This window comes from Hyperoodon ampullatus, assembly GCF_949752795.1.
Source record: "Hyperoodon ampullatus genome assembly, chromosome: 16".
In the NCBI taxonomy this organism is placed as follows: Eukaryota; Metazoa; Chordata; class Mammalia; order Artiodactyla; family Ziphiidae; genus Hyperoodon; species Hyperoodon ampullatus.
The window spans coordinates 27,441,284-27,463,896 of NC_136929.1; the positions used below are offsets into that span (position 1 = coordinate 27,441,284).

At 39.5% G+C, this 22,613-nt stretch overlaps 1 protein-coding gene across 1 annotated transcript in view; it reads right to left on the reverse strand.

The window, feature by feature from the left end:
* SCEL (sciellin) overlaps positions 1-22,613 on the reverse strand; it is a 132,266-nt gene that overhangs the window by 87,915 nt on the left and 21,738 nt on the right. Inside the window, exons 4-8 of the mRNA XM_079721556.1 lie at positions 19,603-19,662; positions 16,002-16,070; positions 10,455-10,523; positions 9,813-9,851; positions 8,709-8,789 (exon numbers count right to left, since the gene is read on the reverse strand). Coding sequence (XP_079577682.1) covers positions 8,709-8,789; positions 9,813-9,851; positions 10,455-10,523; positions 16,002-16,070; positions 19,603-19,662 — 318 coding nt within the window. The remainder of the gene's footprint in view (positions 1-8,708; positions 8,790-9,812; positions 9,852-10,454; positions 10,524-16,001; positions 16,071-19,602; positions 19,663-22,613) is intronic.

Here is a 22,613-nt window from a genome sequence, read left to right on the forward strand (position 1 = left end):
CGTGAACACAGCCTGAAGGGGTTAGTGCACCACAGCTGGCCGGGAGGGAGTCCGGGAAAAGTCTGGAGCTGCCGAAGAGGCAAGAGACTTTTTCTTGCCTCTTTGTTTCCTGGTGCGCGAGCAGAGGGGATTAAGAGCGCTGCTTAAAGGAGCTCCAGAGATGGGCGGGGCTATCAACGCGGACCCCGGAGACGGGCATGAGACGCTAAGGCTGCTGCTGCTGCCACCGAGAAGCCTGTGTGCAAGCACAGGTCACTATCCACACCTGCCCTCCCGGGAGCCTGTGCAGCCCGCCACTGCCAGCGTCCTGTGATCCAGGGACAACTTCCCCAGGAGAACACACGGTGCGCCTCAGGCTGGTGCAACGTCACGCCGGCCTTTGCCACGCAGGCTCTCCCCGTATTCGGTACCTCTCCCTCCCCGCAGCCTGAGTGAGCCAGAGCCCCCTAATCAGATGCTACCTTAACCCCATCCTCTCTGAGTAGGGAGCAGGCACCTTCAGGCGACCTACAGGCAGGGGCGGGCCAAAATCCAAAGCTGAACCCTAGGAGCTGTGCAAACAAAGAAGAGAAAGGGAAATCTCTCCCAGAAGCCTCAGGACCAGAAGATTAAAGCTCCACAATCAACTTGATGTACCCTGCAACTGTGGAATACCTGAATAGACAACGAATCATCCCAAATTGAAGAGGTGGACTTTGGGAGCAACGATATATATATATATATATATATATATATTTTTTTCCCTTTTTCTCTTTTTCCATGTGGATGACAGGGTCTTGGTGCTCTGACTGGGCGTCAGGTCTGTGCCTCTGAGGTGGGAGAGCCAAGTTCAGGACACTGGTCCACCAGAGAACCCCCAGCTCCACGTAACATCAAAAAGCGAAAATCTCCTAGAAATTTCCATCTCAACACCAAGACCCAGCTCCACTCAACGACCAGCAAGGTCCAGTGCTGGAAACCCATTGCCAAACAACTAGCAAGACATGAACACAACACCATCTATTAGCACAGAGGCTGCCTAAAATCATACTAAGGTCACAGACACCCCAAAACACAACACCAGATGCAGACCTGCCCACCAGAAAGACAAGATCCAGCCTCATCCACCAGAACACAGGCACTAGTCCCTTCCACCAGGAAGCCTACACACCCACCACTAAACCAACCTTAGCCACTTGGGGCAGACGTGAAAAACAGTGGGAACTACGAACCTGCAGCCTGGGAAAAGGAGACCCCAAACACAGTAAGTTAAGCAAAATGAGAAGACAGAGAAGCACACAGCAGATGAAGGAGTAAGGTAAAAATCCACCAGACCAAACAAATGAACAGGAAATAGGCAGTCCACCTGAAAAAGAATTCAGAATGATGATAGTAAAGATGATCCAAAATCTTGGAAATAGAATGGAGAAAATACCAGAAACGTTTAACAAGGACCTAGAAGAACCAAAGGGCAAACAAACAATGATGAACAGCATAATAAATGAAATTAAAAATTCTCTAGAAGGAATCAATAGCAGAATAACTGAGGCAGAAGAATGGATAAGTGACCTGGAAGATAAACTAGTGGAAATAACTACTGCAGAGAAGAATAAAGAAAAAAGAATGAAAAGAATTGAGGACAGTCTCAGAGACCTCTGGGACAACATTAAATGCACCAACATTCGAATTATAGGGGTCCCAGAAGAAGAAGAGAAAAAGAAAGGGACTGAGAAAATATTTGAAGAGATTATAGTTGAAAACTTCCGTAGTATGGGAAAGGAAAGAGTTAATCAAGTCCAGGAAGCACAGAGAGTCCCACACAGGATAAATCCAAGGAGAAACATGTCAAGACACATATTAATCAAATTTTCAAAAATTAAATACAAAGAAAAAATATTAAAAGCAGCAAGGGAAAAACAACAAATAACATACAAGAGAATCCCCATAAGGTTAACAGCTGATCTTTCAGCAGAAAATCTGCAAGACAGAAGGGATGGCAGGACATATATAAAGTGATGAAAGGGAAAAACCAAGATTACCCTACACAGCAAGGATCTCATTCAGATCCGACGGAGAAATTAAAACCCTTATAGACAAGCAAAAGCTAAGAGAATTCAGCACCACCAAACCAGCTTTACAACAAAAGCTAAAGGAACTTCCCTAGGCAGGAAACACAAGAGAAGGAAAAATTTTACCTACAAAAAACCCCAAAAACAATTAAGAAAATGTTAATAGGAACATACATATCAATAATTACCTTGAATGTAAATGGTTTAAATGCTCCAACCAAAAGACATAGACTGGCTGAATGGATACAAAAACAAGACCGGTATATATTCTGTCTACAATAGACCCACTTCAAACTTAGGGACACATACAGATTTAAAGTGAGGGGATGGAAAATGCCATTCCATGCAAATGGCAATCAAAAGAAAGCTGGAGTAGCATTTCTCATAGCAGACAAACAGACTTTAAAATGAAGACTATTAGAAGAGACAAAGAAGGACACTACATAATGATCAAGGGATCAATCCAAGAAGAAGATATAACAATTGTAAATATTTATGCACCAACATAGGAGCACCTCAATACATAAGGCAAATGCTAACAGCCATAAAAGGAGAAATCGACAGTAACACAATCATAGTAGGGGACTTAACACCCCACTTTCACCAATGGAGAGATCATCCAAAATGAAAATAAATAAGCAAACACAAGGTTTAAATGATACATTAAACAAGATGGGCTTAATTGTTATTTATAGGACATTCCATCCAAAAACAACAGAATACAATTTCTTCTCAAGTGCTCATGGAACATTCTCCAGGATAGATCATATCTTGGGTCACAAATCAAGCTTTGGTAAATTTAAGAAAATTGAAATCATATCAAATATCTTTTCCAACCACAACACTATGAGACTAGATATCAATTACAGGAACAAACTTGTAAAAAATACAAACACATGGAGGATAAACAATACACTAGTAAATAACCAAGAGATCACTAAAGAAATCAAAGAGGATACCAAAAAATACCTAGAAACAAATGACAATGAAAACACAGTGACCCAAAACCTATACGATGCAGCAAAAGCAGTTCTAAGAAGGAAGTTTATAGCAATACAATCCTACCTTAAGAAACAAGAAACATCTCAAATAAACAACCTAACCATACACTTAAAGCAATTAGAGAAAGAAGAACAAAAGAACCCCAAAGTTAGCAGAAGGAAAGAAATCATAAAGATCAGATGAGAAATAAATGAAAAAGAAATGAAGGAAACAGTAGCAAAGATCAATAAAACTAAAAGCTGGTTCTTTGAGAAGATAAACAAAATTGATAACCAATTAGCCAGACTCATCAAGAAAACAAGGGAGAAGACTCAAACCAACAGAATTAGAAATGAAAAAGGAGAAGTAACAACTGACACTGCAGAAATACAAAGGATCGTGAGACATTAATATAAGCAACTATATACCAATAAAATGGACAACCTGGAAGAAATGGACAAATGGACAAATTCTTAGAAAAGCACAGCCTTCCGAGACTGAACCAGGAAGAAATAGAATATATAAACAGACCAGTCACAAGCACTGAAATTGAAACTGTGATTAAAAATCTTCCAACAAACAAAAGCCCAGGACCAGATGGCTTCACAGGCGAATTCTATCAAACATTTACAGAAGAGCTAACACCTATCCTTCTCAAACTCTTCCAAAATAGAGCAGAGGGAGGAACACTCCCAAAGTCATTCTATGAGGCCACCATCACCCTGATACCAAAACAACACAAAGATGTCACAAAGAAAGCAAACTACAGGTCAGTATCATAGAGGAACATAGATGAAAATATCCTCAACAAAATACTCGCAAACAGAATGCAATAGCACATTAAAAGGATAATACACCATGATCAAGTGGGGTTTATCCCAGGAAGCAAGGATTCTTCAATACATGCAAATCAATCAGTGTGATACACCACATTAATAAACTGAAGAATAAAAACCATATGATCATCTCAATAGAGGCATAAAAATCTTTTGACAAAATTCAACACCCATTTATGATAAAAACCCTCCAGAAAGTAGGCATTGAGGGAACTTACCTCAACATAATAAAGGCCATATATGACAAACTCACAGACAACATCTCCTCAGTGGTGAACAACTGAAACCATTTCCACTAAGATCAGGAACAAGACAAGGTTGCCCACTCTCACCACTATTATTCAACATATTTTTGGAAGCTTTAGCCACAGCGATCAGAGAAGAAAAAGAAATAAAAGGAATCCAAAGAAGAAGTAAAGCAGCCACTGTTTGCAGATGACATGATACTATACATAGAGAATCCTAAAGATGCTACCAGAAAACTACTAGAGCTAATCAATGAATTTGGTAAAGTAGCAGGATACAAAATTAATGCACACAAATCTCTTTCATTCCTATACACTAATGATGAAAAATCTGTAAGTGAAATTAAGGAAACACTCCCATTTACCATTGCAAAAAAAAGAATAAAATACCTAGGAATAAACCTACCTAAGGAGACAAAAGACTGGTCTGCAGAAAACTATAAGACACTGATGAAAGGAATTACAGATGATACAAACAGATGGACAGATATACCATGTTCCTGGACTGGAAGAATGAACATTGTGAAAATGACTATACTACCCAAAGCAATGTACAGATTCAATGCAATCCCTATCAAACTACCAATGGCATTTTTCAGACCTAGAACAAACCTAGAACAAAAAACTTCACAATTTGTATGGAAACACAAAAGACTGCGAATAGTCAAAGCAACCTTGAGAAAGAAAAACGCACCTGGAGGAATCAGGCTCCCTGATTTCAGACTATACTACAAAGCTACAGTAATCAAGACAGTATGGTACTGGCACAAAAACAGAAATGTAAATCAATGGAACAGGAGAGACAGCCCAGAGATAAACCCACGCACCTATGGTCACCTAATTTTTGATAAAGGAAGCAAGAATATACAATGGAGAAAAGAAAGCCTCTTCAATAAGTGGTGCTGGGAAAACTGGACAGCTACATGTAAAAGAATGAAACTAGAACACTCCCTAACACCATACACAAAAATAAACTCAAAATGGATTAAAGACGTAAATGTAAGGCCAGACACTATCAAACTCTTAGAGCAAAACATAGGCAGAACACTTTATGACATAAATCACAGCAAGATCCTTTTTGACCCACCTCCTAGAGAAATGGAAATTAAAACAAAAATAAACAAATGGGACCTAATGAAACTTAAAAGCTTTCGCACAGCAAAGGAAACCATAAACAAGACAAAAAGACAACCCTCAGAATGGGAGAAAATATTTGCAAATGAAGCAACTGACAAAGGATTAATCTCCAAAATTTACAACCTGCTCATGCAACTCAACATCAAAAAAACAAACAACCCAATCCAAAAATGGGCAGAAGACATACATAGACATTTCTCCAAAGATGATATACAGATTGCCAACAAACACATGAAAGAATGCTCAACATCATTAATCATTAGAGAAATGCAAATCAAAACTACAATGAGATATCATCTCACACCAGTCAGAATGGCCATCATCAAAAAAATGTACAAACAGTACATGCTGGAGAGGGTGTGGAGAAAACCCTCTTGCACTTTTGGTGGGAATGTAAATTGATACAGCCACTGTGAGAACAGTACGGACGTTCCTTAAAAAACTAAAAATAGAACCACCATATGACCCAGCAATCCCACTACTGGGCATATACCCTGAGAAAACCATAATTCAAAAAGAGTCACGAGGGCTTCCCTGGTGGCGCAGTGGTTGAGAGTCCGCCTGCCGATGCAGGGGACACAGGTTCGTGCCCCGGTCTGGGAAGATCCCACATGCCGCGGAGCGGCTGGGCCCGTGAGCCATGGCTGCTGAGCCTGCGCGTCCGGAGCCTGTGATCCGCAACGGGAGAGGCCACAACAGTGAGAGGCCCACATAACGCAAAAAAAAAATAAATAAATAAAAGAGTCACGTATCACAATGTTCATTGCAGCTCTATTTACAATAGCCAGGACATGGAAGCAACCTAAGTGTCCATCGACAGATGAATGGATAAAGAAGATGTGGCACATATATACAATGAAATATTACGCAGCCATAAAAAAGAAACGAAATTGTGTTATTTGTAGTGAGGTGGATGGACCTAGAGTCAGTCATACAGAGTGAAGTAAGTCAGAAAGAGCAAAACATATACCGTATACTAACACATATATATGGAATAAAAAAAAATGGTCATGAAGAACCTATGGGCAGGACGGGAATAAAGACACAGACCTACTAGAGAATGGACTTGAGAACATGGGCAGGGGGAAGGGTAAGCTGGGACAATTTGAGAGAGTGGCATGGACATGTATACACTACCCAGTGTAAATCTGATAGCTTGTGGGAAGCAGCTGCATAGCACAGGGAGATCAGCCTGGTGCCTTGTGACCACCTAGAGGGGTGGGATAGGTATGGTGGGAGGGAGGGAGACGCAAGAGGGAAGAGTTATGGGGATATATGTATATGTATAGCTGATTCACTTTGTTATAAAGCAGAAACAAACACACCATTGTAAAGCAATTATACTCCAATGAAAATGTTAAAAAAAAAAGTCTGAAGGAAATCTGGAAAATAATAACTTTTGTTGAATCTAGATGGTAAGCTCATGGTTGCTTATCATCAAAACACCTCTCTTTGTCTTTATTTTTCTGCATTTCTGAAACATTTCATAATAAAAATAACAACAATCTTGTGCTCTACTCAAAATACGGTTTTAAAGAAATACTGTATAATAGGAAACTCTGACAAGTAAGAATATTGAAAATATAAATGAACACCACAGCAATGCTAACCTCAATTTTATATAGATGCATATATATCCAATTAGGTGTCTTCACATTACCAGGACATAATTTTAATTGGTAGAGATAGCTAAGGACTCTGTCAAAAAGAATACGTTAAGGATCAAAAATGAAGCTATTCAGAGGAGAGTAATATAGCCTAGAGAAGGAAAGTAAGGGATAAGGACAGGAGACTCCTTTAAATTCTTGGAGCTGATCTATTCTCTGAGGCATCACAGGACTGAACTAAGGTGGGATGGGAGGAAATCAAAGCAGATTTCAGCTCATTGCAATCCCTGAGAGCTAGTCAAGGCATATCACAAAAGTGAGAGTCGTATTGCTGGCTTCAGTGGTCCTGAATTATGCCTAACCTGTCAGAGGAAAGATTCTTGCACTGGGTAGGAGATTGAACTAATTGACCTTAAATTTCCCTTCCAACCTTTCTTAACAGACAAAGAATCAGTGGGGGGGATGTGAAATTTGGGTCTAAAAGAAAGGTGATTGTATTTTCTGAGACTGTAGATACAACCAAAATTCCGACTGCAGGAGAAAATAGAATCAGCCATTTCTCTCCAGGAGGACTATAGCAGCACCATGACCATCAGACAGCCCATCAACAAACACTGAGCAGCTACCCTATACCAGGCATAGTCCTAGGAGCAGGCAAAGAAAATAAGAAAATTTCAAAAGCACTGAGGTTCACGAATGCTTGTTTTCCATTTGCATCATGATTCACCGGCACAGTGTTCTCTTCAACATGCAAAAATCACTTCCACCCTCATATTTTGTCACATGGAGAATATTGCACCACCAAAGTCTAGCTCCTCTTCCATGCCTACTAGATAAATGGAACTTAGCACAGGCAAAAATGCGAGGCCACGCAGGGGAAGCTGAAAGAAGAATGACCACAAGAACACAGACTGAGGCCTCAAGACGTGACCTTTGACTCTGTACTTGGAAGTAGCACAATGCACAGAGCAGAGGAGGCATCCAAGATGCAGGCTGGTTTCAGGAGCATGGTGACACTTGGCCACACTGCAGTTATTACACACAGGGCAGGAATTCCCTGTAGTAGGACTCTGTTAAAATGTATTACCTGAAGTAGCTTGCCCTTTAATATCTGAGCTCCGTCATCAAAACATTACCTGGTTATTCAAGACCCTAAGACAGCATACTTGAAAAAGAGATCAGATTTGTGGTTACCAGAGGCAGGGGAATCAGGTGGATTGGAGGAAGGTGGGCAAAAGGTACAAACTTGCCTTTTTGGGTTTTTTGCCCTTTAGACCAATTTATTTTATATCCATGTAAAATATCATTCAACAAAGGACAATGGAGTTATAAGATAACTAAGTTCTAGGGATGTAAAGTATAACATGATGACTATAGTTAACACTCCTGTATGATATATAGGAAAGTTGTTAAGAGAATAGATCCTAAGAGTTCTCATCAAAAGGAGAATTATTTTCTTTTCTTTTTATTGACATGAGGATGTTATATGAGATGATAGGTGGATATCAATTAAACCTATTGGAGTGATCACACTATATGTAAATCAAACCATCACACTGTACACCTTAAACATACACAGTGTTGTATGTCAGTTATTTCTCAATAAAATTGGGGGGAAAAAGCTGGCATATTTGAAAGGGAGATTGTGGGTGGAAGGGAAAGGACGGAGGTTTGAGGACAGGAGTAGCCAGTAGGCACTGGATCCCTGGGAAGGGAGGAGGGAATAATGAGGAAGGGCAGAGCAACTTCTGGACGCTGCCTGGGGGCCTTGGTGGATGTTTTGGTTCAGAAATTAATAAAGAATAATCCCTTACGGAACTGCAGCAAGAGGTAGTCCCAACGAGCCCATCATACCTCTTTTTCTTTACAGGAGTAGTAGCAGAGTTGGAAGCTGGGGTGTTGGTGGCATTTGCACTGATCAAACCTCCAGGTTGCCTGTTTCATCACAAGAACAAACAATGATCACATTCCTGAAACTTGTCCACTCTACCCCACCTTTGAAAGGTCTTATAATCTACTCATATTCCCACCTGCTCTGAATCCATCACAAAATATTTCACTTGAGCATGAAAGAGCAACAACAGAAAAAGTTCTTCCTTAGTTTACCATTTTACAAACTGCCAGGCTATCATCCAAATAATTAAAACCGTAGGAATTGAATGAAGAAGTCATTCATTATATGACATGGTGTGTCTGAAACCCAGACCAATCAATTCCAATGTCCTATGGATTCCTACATATATTTTTTGATCCTGTACATGTTGTGACTAACAGAATCATATTGAAATTTTTTGCATTAAAAGCATTAGTTTGTTTAAGAAAATATTTAAAAATCACACCATTTTAAATCTCTATTTAGCGTTTATTAATATATGCAGACCCTCAAAAAAAAAATGGAACTCACTCAGGCCTTTTTCAACTACTGGAGGTGCAGTCCAGTGTGAAGATTACTTTATTTGTAAATATAAATTTAAAAACCAACTAAGTTTTCAAAAATCTACCTAGTTTGATTGTTTATAACCACTGTTAGTACAGGGAAAATGTATTTTGTCTACATAGATGGTTAGCAAAGCCATGATTTCATGACTAAGTTGTATTGTAGATACGATGGGTGTTTTGGGAGCAAGTGAAATGTGCAAGAAGAAAGAGTTGCCATAGGAATAGGGAAAAAATTAAAAGGTTCTAGATTTTAAAAAAAGAAAAGAAAAAAAGAATGACTTAAGTTTTGGTGTTTGGTTAGAGGAGAAGTCCTTCTGTGTAAAAGTCCAGACAGAAAACACTTGAAATTTTGTGGAGCATTTCAATATTTCTACTATTCAACTCTGCCAAAGCTATGAGGGCTTGGCTGAACTACAATGAAACTTTGGTCTGAGGGCGGTATATCCTGATTTTTCTTGGACACATAGGAAGAAATACACTTTATTCTTAAAATGTAATGTCAGTTAGAAAAGTACATACATCTTTGTCTCTTCTGGTGACCGAAACGTGGACATGTTTCTGGTAAGAAAAAAAGAAGGCAAAGTTTGAGCAGCAACAAAGAATGAATTCTTGCATCAATTTGCAATTGTCCATGAATTTAGAGTTATTATTATTAAAAGTTAACATTATTTGCGAGAAAGAAAAAGAAAGCATCAGCATTTGAACAAATTTGAAAAGTTGATCTCATGATTTTTTTACCTTTTGTGTATTAGATTCCAAAAGAAATTTTTTTTCTTTAGAAAATTCATTATCTTTTAAGCCCCGTGTTTTTGTTTGCTGGGTTCAGTAATTTTCTTTAACAGTAGGAATGTAAATTGACGTTTACATGTATTTCATAATCTTGCCACCAGGATAACTTAAACAGAAACATAAATGTGGTAAGAATGATTGCCTGAAGCAATGAACTCTCTTGATTTTGAAGCCAGAAGTAAGACTTTATTTTCCTTTAACCATGAGCAGGAGTAAAGTTTTTATGCCAGAATTATTTGTGAGAAAAAAAAATAGAGGATGAGAATTTACAGAAAGATATTAGGCAGGACTGAAGAATCCTACTTAATATCAAGTAAATAAGTAACACTTAGAAAAATATTGTATTACTTGAGCCTTTCCCAAAGTTAGTACCTATTGGTTTGTCGGTTATCCAGGGTATTGGCCTTATATGTTTTAGCAGCATCATTTCTGTCTGAGATCCTTTATAAAGAAATAAGACAAAAGTCTGGATGAACATTTAGATTATTAAACTCCCTTCAGACCTCGTTCTTGCTATAATCACTTCAGAACAGAAACTTTCTCTGGTAAAAACAATTGCTTTTCAGGTGTTACATGTTAGAAAATTTTGCAATTAAAAAGAAAAGCTACAACAAAATCTATTTATGAGGCTATTTTGATACAGTTCGCAACTTTTAAAGTTTATGTTTTTCAACTAGCCTTTCTGACTCATTTGAGCATTTAACTCATTAACTATTTCATATTCATTGTTGTTTAATAATATATCTAGCCAATGACAGTACTTTCTATGTCACTAAAAGGAATCAATGGAAGACTTAAGCAATTTTTAAAAAATGTTTTGTGGCATAGACAATGCTATATGCTTGTCAAACTCTTTTTTTCCTCCTGGGCACACAGGAAGACCATATTTTGCAATCTTCATTACAATTAAGGTGGGACCATATGATTGCATTCTAAACTAAAGAGTGTGGGCAGAAATACTATTCATGACTCCCAAACCCATCATAAAACCTCTTGTGTGATCCTCCATGCTCTTTCTTCCCCTTCTGCTATGGCTTTGACGCCCATGGGTTGAAGATGGCAGCATTAAAACCTAGGAAAGAACCTAGGTCCCTGAGTCCTTCCATGGAACAGGGTCGTCCCCTAATTTTCCAGCCAATCACTTTGGACTCTGAGGGGAGTGAGCAGTCATCTTCTATCGGGCTAACCGACCAAGATTCGGAGGCAGGAGAAGGAACTTGTTACAAGAGTTGCTCTACCCTGGCAAATTTGCTTACACTGACTAACACATTTTGTTAATAGGCCCTGTGGACCATCAGAGGTTGTTTTTTTTTTTTTTTTTTGCGGTACGCGGGCCTCTCACTGTTGTGGCCTCTCCCCTTGCGGAGCACAGGCTCCAGACGCGCAGGCTCAGTGCCATGGCTCACGGGCCCAGCCGCTCTGCAGCATGTGGGATCTTCCCAGACCGGGGCACGAACCCTTGTCCCCTGCATCGGCAGGCGGACTCCCAACCACTGCGCCACCAGGGAAGCCCCATCAGAGGTTTTAAACCCTCTAAACTCAGGTCTCCACCAGGAGGGTAGTTCTGGAAAAGGTGTGTTTGTCTGTCCTTCGGGTCCTAAGACAAGCTAGGAGTCCTGTAGTCTGCAGGCCAGAGATGGGTCTCACAACCACAGCCCTGTTCTGTCCCTTCCTGCCAGGAAGCACACACCGGATAGGAAAGCTTTTCCTGAGACGGGGGGCTGTCTTCTGGAGCATTCTGCAGGCTTGCACAAAGCTAGGATGTGGCAAAATTAGGCTCCAGAAAACAAAAGATCAGCAAGCTTCTTCTGTTGATCCCATACTATGGGTCTACTATAACTTTCTCTAAACTTTCACTTTTATCATCCACTTTAGTACAGGGCTTTATAAACTGTTCCTGGGAAGGACACTAACCTTGCCTTGTTCTAAAAAAACAATTCATGATAGAATAATATGGCTTAATTGTCATAGCTTTAAAATGATTTCAACTCCTAGATGTCACTTTGACATTGGGTAAATAACCCTAATCGTTAAAATTCTACGAGTCAACCCCAAATAGTTTCTGTTTATGGTACGTAATGCCACAAACTGATAACTCTTGAATGTAAAAAGGAAGAAAGGTTGGAATCCTCCAGAGCTCCGTATTCTCAATAGACTGTTCACAATACAGGTATTATCTTGTACAGAATGAATCCAAGTATTAAAAACCCATGATGATCTCTCAGGTGATCATTAGGCCAAAGACTATAAGTAAATTCCCTGTACTAATTGCTACTGAGCCTCTGATGTGTTTATATTTAAAGAGCTCTGCAGGAAACCACTGTGAATACCATAAGATGTCAGGTAATCCTAAATCTTAAATCTTAAATGTTCTGCGGAAACTACTGAGCGTTTATAGCTGTCTGTGAGGTCCTCATATAAGATAATCTTGGGAAATTGCTACTCGGGTACAGGGAAAATGACAATCTATCTAAAGAAAACAGAGCGTTAATTTCAAACACCTTCAAGGTTTAAATAAAGGAGAGTTCTGAGGTTACAGTTAAATGAAGTTAATCAAAATTCTACTGTGTTGATCTATGTGGGCAATACTGCACATAATAATAAAAATAGCTACCTACTACTCTTTGCCACTTAACTTATACAATTTCCTCTACTCTTCAGAACATCCCTACAAGGTAGGTGTAATTATTTTCGCTTTATAGATGAAGAAATGGAGTCTCAGAGAAGGTGGGTGGCTTTCTCTTGGCCACACAGCCGGGAAGTAGTCTGTCTCCAAAGTCTTCCCAGTAGGCCCCAATGTCGTACACCTGGTTCTGTAGTGTAATTGTTCCAACACTCATAATCAACATGTCTTTCTTCAGTTGTTATTTTTCACCTCCACTACCTCTTTCACTCCACTAGGGGAATCAGTGTCTAAACAATATTGGAGAGAACTCTAAACCATCATTCCAATGCATTCATCAATTTCTTATTACTTAGGGAGATTAACTTTGTACTTCTCTTAGAAACTAATTTTCTGCCAAGTTGTGATATGAGATTAATAGGAGTCAGTCTTAGAGACAGGAAATACCTAAACAATATAACTAGCAGCAGGATCCAAACAACCAAAGGAAAAGTAACACTTCCATAACCGAACGCTAGAGGGCTCCTTAACCTAGGTTTTCCAAATTAGTCAAGAAACCACCTTCAGGGTTTGCGCCATAGTGTATGCATGTACACAATTATTTACTTATATTTCTTTAGAACACTTCATATTTTTACCAACAGATGTATACGTTAAAAGGGAACTCTCCGAATGTAAAGTCAGTACTTTTCTCCTACTCATTTATTATATGTGTTAGTATTGAAATGGCACACATACTCACACACATGATACATTTGATCATCTACCTCCCAAAATTATTTCACCTCTTGCACTTGGAGTGGCCTGCATGATAGGAGTCTGACTCCTGTTATGAGGGCTTGCCTTTCTTTACAGACTCCTGTGTTCTCTCCCTCACATCTGTTCCCACACTTACAGAGATGGAGCTCACTCATGGGAGACAGACATGACCTGCGGAAGGACCTGACCAGGATACTTCTTCCAAACATGAGCCCCTAAACCTCTGTGTAAATAAAGCAGGGAATCTCTGGCCTCATTTTCTAGTTTACAAAATGAAGGTTTGGGCTAGGTTGGTGGCTCTGAATTTTGGCTGCACATCAGCATCCCTTCCTAAGCTTTAAAAAATGTCCGAGTCCTACCTCAGACTAATTAAATTAGAATTTGGGGGATGACAGCTGGTGGGACCAAGTTATCAGCAGAGTTAAAAAGCTCTCTAGGTAATTCTAATTTGTCGCTGAGGCTGAGAATGACTCAATTAGCTTGCCTGTGAGGCCTGGTCTAGTGTATCTCTAAGTTCCAAGGCTCTATCTTGACTGGCCTGATAAAAGCTTTCAGACACACAGCCTACAAAGGCTTAGGTCTCCCACATGTTTACCTTTCTTGAGACATAATTATCTCACTTGCAATTACATTCCTAGAAGTAGGGTTTCCGTCCTCAACTAGCAGTGTAATAGGACAGCCTGTGAGGCCGAGGTGAACGGGCAGAGGTATTAGGACTCCTCTCACAAACTGATTTCTGTCACGGTTGTTAATTACAAGAGAGAAGTCGCCTCCTTAGGGATACCAGGGCTGATTGTCTGCTATTCCGGAGATTGACTTAAAAAGCTATGAAGAAACTACTGTTGTTCCAAGACTGCTGGTTTTCAAGGCTACCATGGAGCTGGGGAGAGGAATAGGTGAACAGGAAGCTTTAAAATGTGGCAATTCGTGCCGTTCTTACTGACAGCCAACTCTTTTTCTTGAATAAACACTTAGCTAATTGTTTCAAGCCTTTGGTTAATTTCCAGAGTTCTGAAAAAGTTGATTTTGACAGTTTTTTCCAGTGTTAATACTTTTCTGGAGGAGTGGATTTTTGGAGGTCCTTACTCTGCCGTTTGGAAGTACTTCTCTCTTATTTGCAGAGTTCTTTATAAACTCTGGATACAAGTGTGTTTTTTTAAAATCAGATATATGATTTGCAAATATTTTCTCCTTGTCTTTGGTTTGATTTTTATCTCTTAACAGTATCTTTCAAAAAGTAGAGACTATTAATTTTGATGGATTTCAATAAATCAATTAAATTATTTTTTAAAAAAGCTATGAAGAGTGCAGAAGTGCATGCATTTGCTGTATTAATTGGCACAGGCATGGTGTGAATATAGAATCTATTAGATGCCATAAGTTTCAACATATGTGCTTCAATTGTAGCGGGTGGCATGTTTGTCTCCAAAAGCAGCACATCTTTAGCTATAGGGAGTGGCTTCAACTATAAATGGCTTCAGGTACTCACTATGTCTAGATTCCAAATAACATGTTAACTTTGTTCTTTACTTATGCCTAATAAGCACCTCTACCAAATATAAAATTAAAATGTGACTTTTAGCATTTACACTTCAACTTGAATGGATAGTCCTCAATTTTCTATATAGGGATGAGCCCTTCTTTTCCCTCTGTCTAAGACTGAGCCAATAACAGGCTCAGCCAATGACTCATTCCACAGCCATATGGTGACTCCACTGCCGAAAGAGTAGTTGCACTTTCTAAAGTAAAGAGCTAATGTCTTTATCCTAGAGCAGATCAAAACTACTGTATTATTAAAATGTACAGTCTTGGGGCTTCCCTGGTGGCGCAGTGGTTGAGAGTCTGCCTGCTAATGCAGGGGACACAGGTTCGAGCCCTGGTCTGGGAGGATCCTACGTGCCGCGGAGCGGCTACACCCGTGAGCCACAGCTACTGAGCCTGCGTGTCTGGAGCCTGTGCTCCGCAACGGGGGAGGCCGCGATGGTGGGAGGCCCGCGCACCGCGATGAAGAGTGGCCCCCGCTTGCCACAGCTGGAGAAAGCCCTCGCACAGAAACGAAGACCCAACACAGCAAAAATAAATAAATTAATTAAACTCCTACCCCCAACATAAAAAAAAAAAAATGTACAGTCTCTCCATAAGGTAATTATACAGAAACTGCTGTTTCTCTGCCTCTGGGATGGAAAGACCAAAGTTAGAACAAGAACTGGCTACTCACACACACAAAAACTATATTCTCCATTTAAAGTTGAACCGACCACATGCAGTGCTCACCCCACCTATATTCAAACCAGTTTCTTCAGAATTCTTCCTATTGATCTACTACTAGCAAGATTTTAGGAAAATGGCATATCAAGTCAAGATTTTGTGAGTTTTGAAGAAGAAGATAATTCAACCTTTATAGTCCTTCTGTCCCTGGAGATAAAATATCATGGTTCAAAACTTACTTTGGTAAACATTTAAATGTCTCATGCTTTATAAGAAACTGGATTTAACATATGTTATGCATTCCGCTTGCGTGGTTCAAAACACCTTACCTGTCCAAAGTGTCATCAGATCTGTACAAACTGATTGTGGCTTTTGGATCATCCCTCTCATTTGTTTTCCTGTAGCAAAAAATAATTATAGAAAGATCAAATAAATTACAAAAAATAGTTATAAAACTTATCATGGATTTGGTAAAATTTTGTCCTATTCGGGTAGGAGATTTACACGTCACAGTTTTGGTGTACCGAAATCTTCCCAGGCTTTGACTTGGATAGGATAAAATATAGCAAACCCTATTCCCCATGCTAATAAAATAATTCTTCTCTAGGTCCAATTATTCTAATACAATGTAACAAATTCAAATTGGTGATAAGGATATGTAAAACAAGTAACACAACATGCAAAATGGTTAATAACTAATATGTAGTGTTTTCAATGTTGTTGATTTTTACATAATAGGAACTCAGTCCCTTATAATCAGCTATATTTTGTTTGCAGTTTCAGCAGAGCCATAAGCCAGCACAACAGCTACATACAAGTTGCTTCATTATAAGTTCAGCACCGTGGACAGGGTTGAGAGAAGAGACCTTGCTGGCAGAAAAGAGGGAGGGAGAGAGAAGAAAAAAAGGAAAAGAGAGAAACAGGAGACACTGGAAAGAAATGAAAAGAAGACAGTGGGTGAATAGAGAAAGGATGGATGGGAAGGATAGGAGAAGAGAGGGGAGACCAGGAGAAGAAGGGAGAGGAGAGACAGAGGCAGAGAGTTAAGGTGGACAGATTAGTAGGAAAAAAAAGGAGTGGGGAGAAGACGAGAAAATAAGGGAAAAGAAGATAGAAGGCCCAAGAGTAGGAACGATGATCATCAAAGCAGTGGAGATAACTTGATCAGACAGATCAATCAGCAAAAAAAAAAAAAAAAAAAAAAAAAAAAGCCTGTTTAATGCTTTATGTGATACAGGGAAAGCAAGCTTTATGTGATACAGGGAAAGCAAGCTCTTTGGAGAATTATACCATGATTCACAGTTTGCATTTCAAAGCATCACTTGAAGCTGACAGATCAAACATATTGAATCAGAAAAAGTACTAAAACTATACAATTTAACATGTAATTTTTAACTTGATGTAGTATATCTTTATTAAGCAAATATTTGAAGGTAAACGATATACTGTGCTGATGACTGTGAGGAAGTCGAGAATGAATTATCTGTAACCCCTACACACATAGAGCTAGAGGGACAAATCAGACATACGTCCAAGTGCAACAAGTGGTCAGTGTCGTAGAAAAGGTTCAGGTCAAGTGCAAGGAAGTTTGAAGCTGAGAAAGCTTATTTGTAGAGGTGGGGATCACAGAAGGCTTTCAGGATGAGGTGCAGGTGGAGCTGGATCTTGGAGGATAAATAGACATGAACAAACAGAGGTATAAGGAATAGTGTCAGTTAAAGCAAGAATAAGGTTAAAAAAAGCCTAATGCAATTCCCCACATGTTTAAAGAAACTCAGAGTGAAATCATAGTGTGGTTCACCAGCAGGTGTAATACATGAGTGCAGATAGGTGCTGCAGGGCCACCTGACTCCCTTCCAGAAAACAGCCCCTTTTGCAGATGCTAATGTTTTATGTCTCATTAGCAGCTTTATTCTTCCAGGCACTTATCACCACATGACATATTATATTGTGTTTGTTTATTTTCAGTCTCTCCCTCCACCACCTTCAACTAGGAAGCAAGTTATATGAAAGCAGGGATTTTGTTTTGTCCCCAGACTTTAGAATAGTGACTGGCTCACATAGGGCATCTCCACAGGTACTATTTTTGCCTTCTGCTTCATGTGACATGTTTTAATGATCAGGCAGAGGAAGGACAGTAAAATGTCCTAGTTTGTGTGCACTATGAAGCTTGTTTTCTAGGGTGATGAGACTTATTATTTATTTTCCTTTTCCTTTGTTTTCAGTCTCTGCTCGTGTGGCACTCTTGGACATATCATTGCTTCTGCTGGAAGCGCCTCTTAACGACCACATCCTCAGTGGGGTCTCCCACTCATTCAGGCAAAGTTAGCCACTCCCTCTCCTCCTTCCCATAGCACCGGCACACACTTCCACAAGCACTTTCCATGGTAAATTTGAGTATTTGTGCTTATGTATTCATCTTTTTCCATGAAATGTGAGAGTTCCTTAAGGTCAAGGCCGGTGTCTTATGCATCTTTGTGTTCCCAGCACCTGGCACAATGTCAGCACACAGTAGGTGCTCCAACGTGGTACTGGGTGAACATCAAAGTGGACACAGCCTCTGCAAAAGGGTGGAAAAGTGTCACATGGGCATCCATTTGAGCAAATGCAAGGAGATAAATAACCTACACTACCTTTTAGGAAGATGTCGTTTGAGACGCAAGTCAAGGGGTCAAAGGGGAAACGTCTCAGGCTTGCAGATTTTTGTTACTTAGGATAAAAGCTCGATGTGCTTTAGCGAAAATGCTGTCCAGTAACAGGAAGGGTTCAGGTAACCAATAGAGTTTAAAATATAAAGTAAGCATAGACGGCATTAAGGTCCCATTATTCTGAAACACACTAAGAGCATGAAGCTTAGTTTGCCTGGTCACACTTTACAACAAGAATGTTTGTTCTTTAATAGTTGCAGAGAAAGGCAAATAAAATGAAGGGGGCATTTTTCACTGGTGCCTGGATTCAGATGATTAGGTTCCCTTTGTTTGGTGAGTTGAGGGCCAACAGAGAACAAGGATGTAAGCTTCAAAATCATGAAGACCAAGGAGAGGGCATGGAGAGAGCCTGCCAAATCACAGAACAGTCAATTGGATGAGCTAAGGCTGGAAACCCAAAAACCAATCAGATACTTGTGTAGAGGGGGGTAAACTCAGGACCCCGAGAACACATCAAAATTATGAACAATTTTTAAATGGTTCAGAAAAATTCACAGATAAAAATTCCAAAATAGACATATTCCAAGTGTCTACTTAACTTTTTAAAGTCCCCACCATGAAAGACAATCACTAAGTATGTCTTGGTGGAAGACACTGGCTACTGGACCAGATAAAACTTGTGTCTGAGAAATAGTTAAGTTCTTCTGATGGGTGTGGTTGTTTGTATGTGTGTCACTGTAAATGTACTTTAGTAAGAATATTATGTATTTATTTCATCAATATTAGATTATTTACATCATTGCGCTTATGAGTTTTGTTTGAATTTTCCTACTAATTTGCATTTGTCACTCTATTTGCCATTGAGTATCATTTACTGGTTTTCCACAAGCCTAGGAGTTTTTGAAAAGAAATGTACTGTCCCATAAAGCAAGTGAACCTAGCTGTTGTTTTGCTTTTATGGTTCCTTTCTCTAAGGCTCAGAAACATCCTATGTTTCTGTGGCAGCCCCTTCCCTTTCCTGTCAGGAGGGCCACCTTGGTAGGGTAGGCAGTGGATTGATTATTCTACACCTCCAAGCTGTATTCTGGAAGCATGAAGCTGGAAAATCACAGTTTGCCCTGTAAAGACCCCTGATGATATCACAGATTCTCCTTCACGTGCACAGAATGTCAGGGAAAGCCTGAGGCTAGCCACAAATATTCAGCCTGTCTTGAACAAGTCTACTCTCAAAAATGACTGTCTTTGTGTTTCTGTTAATGAATAACTCATCTGGAACACCCACCTGTCTGAGGCATCATGGGGGTTACGTCCATGGAGTACCACCCTACCATGATTTTCATCTCTGCAGAGAAAGAACAAAATCAAGTCACATGAGAAGTTATCACAGTATTTAGTAAGCATTAAATAAGGCAGACATGAAGGAGCTCACAATGTTTGGCAAGGTTAATTCATTTTACTTTGAGTGTAAAAACACAACGACGCATTTATTTTAACCAGCCACCACTTGAAAGAGCATGGTGAAAAGAAAAAAGGTTGTCAGTACAAATAAACATTATTCCAATTTACCCCATGAGATTTCCATGTGATTCAGCAATGGCATGAGTGTTTGTTGTTTGGCTTTTTGGTTTTGGGTTTTCTCCAGCAGTGTGGGAACATGCGGCCATCTACTTTGCATATATTAGAAAAGTCCTTTTCTGCAGGAAGGCAAACGTTTTTTCAAACGTGTTTTAAATTTAATTAGGCCCAGGCTACAGGTTCTTTGGTGGGGCTATTGGAGGACTCTGGAGGCCTCATGACAAAGACTGCTTCCCAGACCTTCTGCTGTCACTGTCCTTGTCCCCATGGTGAGCCACAGCTGCCCCCCACCTCTGCAGGAGACCAACACTAGCAGGGTCTGGATGTTCTGGTCAGGGGTCAGCCTGAGCCTCTGAAGTGGAGAGCTGACGTCAGGACTTTGGTACACCAGAGACCTCCCGGCCTCTCGTAATATCAATTGACGAGAGTTCTCCCTGAGATCTCCATCTCAATGCTAAGACTCAGCTCCACTCGACGACCACCAAGCTCCAGTGCTGGACATCCCATGCCAAACAACTAGCAAGACAGGAACACAACCTCACCTATTAGCAGAGAGGCTGCCTAAATCATAAGTTCACAGACACCACAAAACATACCACCAGATGTGGTCCTGTCCACCAGAAAGAAAAGATCCAGCCTCATCCATCAGAATACAGGCACCCATCCCCTTCACCACGAAGCCTACAAAACACATTGAACCAACCTTACCCACTGGGGTCAGACACCAAAAACAACAGGAACTACGAACCTGCAGCCTGTGAAAAGGAGACTCCAAAACATAGTAAGTTAAGCAAAATGAGAAGACAGAGAAATATGCAGCAGATGAAGGAGAAAGGTAAAAACCCATCAGACCAAACAAATGAAAAGGAAATAGACAGCCTACCTGAAAAAGAATTCAGAGTAATGATAGTAAAGATGATCCAAAATCTTGGAAATAGAATGGACAAAATACAACAAATGTTTAACAAGGACTAGAAGAACTAAAGAGCAAACAAAAAATGACAAACAACACAATAAATGAAATTAAAAATTCTCTGGAAGGAATCAATAGCAGAATAAATGAGGCAGAAGAATGGATAAGTGACATGGAAGATAAAATAGTGGAAATAATTACTGCAGAGCAGAATAAAGAAAAAAGAATGAAAAGAATTGAGGACAGTCTCAGAGACCTCTGGGACAACATTAAACACACCAACATTTGAATTATAGGGGTCCCAGAAGAAGAAGAGAAAAAGAAAGGGACTGAGAAAATATTTGAAGAGATTATACTTGAAAACTTCTCTAATATGGGAAAGGAAACAGTTAATCAAGTCCAGGAAGTGCAGAGTCCCATACAGGATAAATCCTAAGAGAAAGCCACCAAGACACATATTAATCAAACTATCAAAAATTAAATACAAAGAAAAAATATTAAAGGCAGAAAGGGTAAAGCAACAAATAACATACAGGGAATCCCTATAAGGTAAACAGCTGATCTTTCAGCAGAAACTCTGCAACCCAGAAGAGTGTGGCAGGACATATTTAAAGTGATGAAAGGGAAAAACCTACAACCAAGATTACTCTACCCAACAAAATCTCATTCAGATTCGATGGAGAAATTAAAATCTTCACAGACAAGCAAAAGCTAAGAGAATTCAGCACTACCAAACCAGCTTTAAAACAAACACTAAAGGAACTTCTCTAGGCATGAAACACAAGGAAAAGACCTACAATAACAAACCCAAAAGAATTATGAAAATGGTAATAGGAACATACATATCGATAATTACCTTAAATATAAATGGATAAAATGCTCCAACCAAGAGACATAGACTGGCTGAATGGATACAAAAACAAGACCTGTATATATGCTGTCTACAAGAGACCCACTTCAGACCTAGGGACACATACAGACTGAAAGTGAGGGCATGGAAAAAGATATTCCATGCAAATGGAAATCAAAAGAAAGCTGGAGTAGCAATACTCAGAGTAGTCAAAATAGATTTTAAAATAAAATCTATTACAAGAGACAAAGAAGGACACTACATAACGATCAAGGGATCAATCCAAGAAGAAGAAATAACAATTGTAAATATTTATGCACCCAACATAGGAACACCTCAGTACATAAGGCAAATGCTAACAGCCATAAAAGGGGAAATCGACAGCAACACAATCATAGTAGGGGACTTTAACACCCCACTTCCACCAATGGACAGATCATCCAAAATGAAAATAAATAAGAAAACACAAGCTTTAAATGACACATTAGACAAGATGGACTTAATTGATATTTTTAGGACATTTCATCCAAAAACAACAGAATACCCTTTCTTCTCAAGTGCTCATGGATCATGCTCCAGGATAGATCATATCTCGGGTCACAAATCAAGCCTTGGTAAATTTAAGAAAATTGAAATCCTATCAAGAATCAGTTCTGACCACAATGCTATAACACTAGAGATCACTTACAGGAAAAAAACTGTAAAAACCACAAACACATGGAGGCTAAACACTACACTACTAAATAACCAAGAGATCACTGAAGAAATCAAATAGGAAATCAAAAAATACCTTGAAACAAATGACAACAAAAACACAACGAACCAAAATTTATGGGATGCAGCAAAAGGAGTTGTAAGAGGGATTTTATAGCAATACAATCTTAACTCGAGAAACAAGAAACATCTCAAATAAACAACCTAACCTTACACCTAAAACAATTAGAGAAAGAAGAAC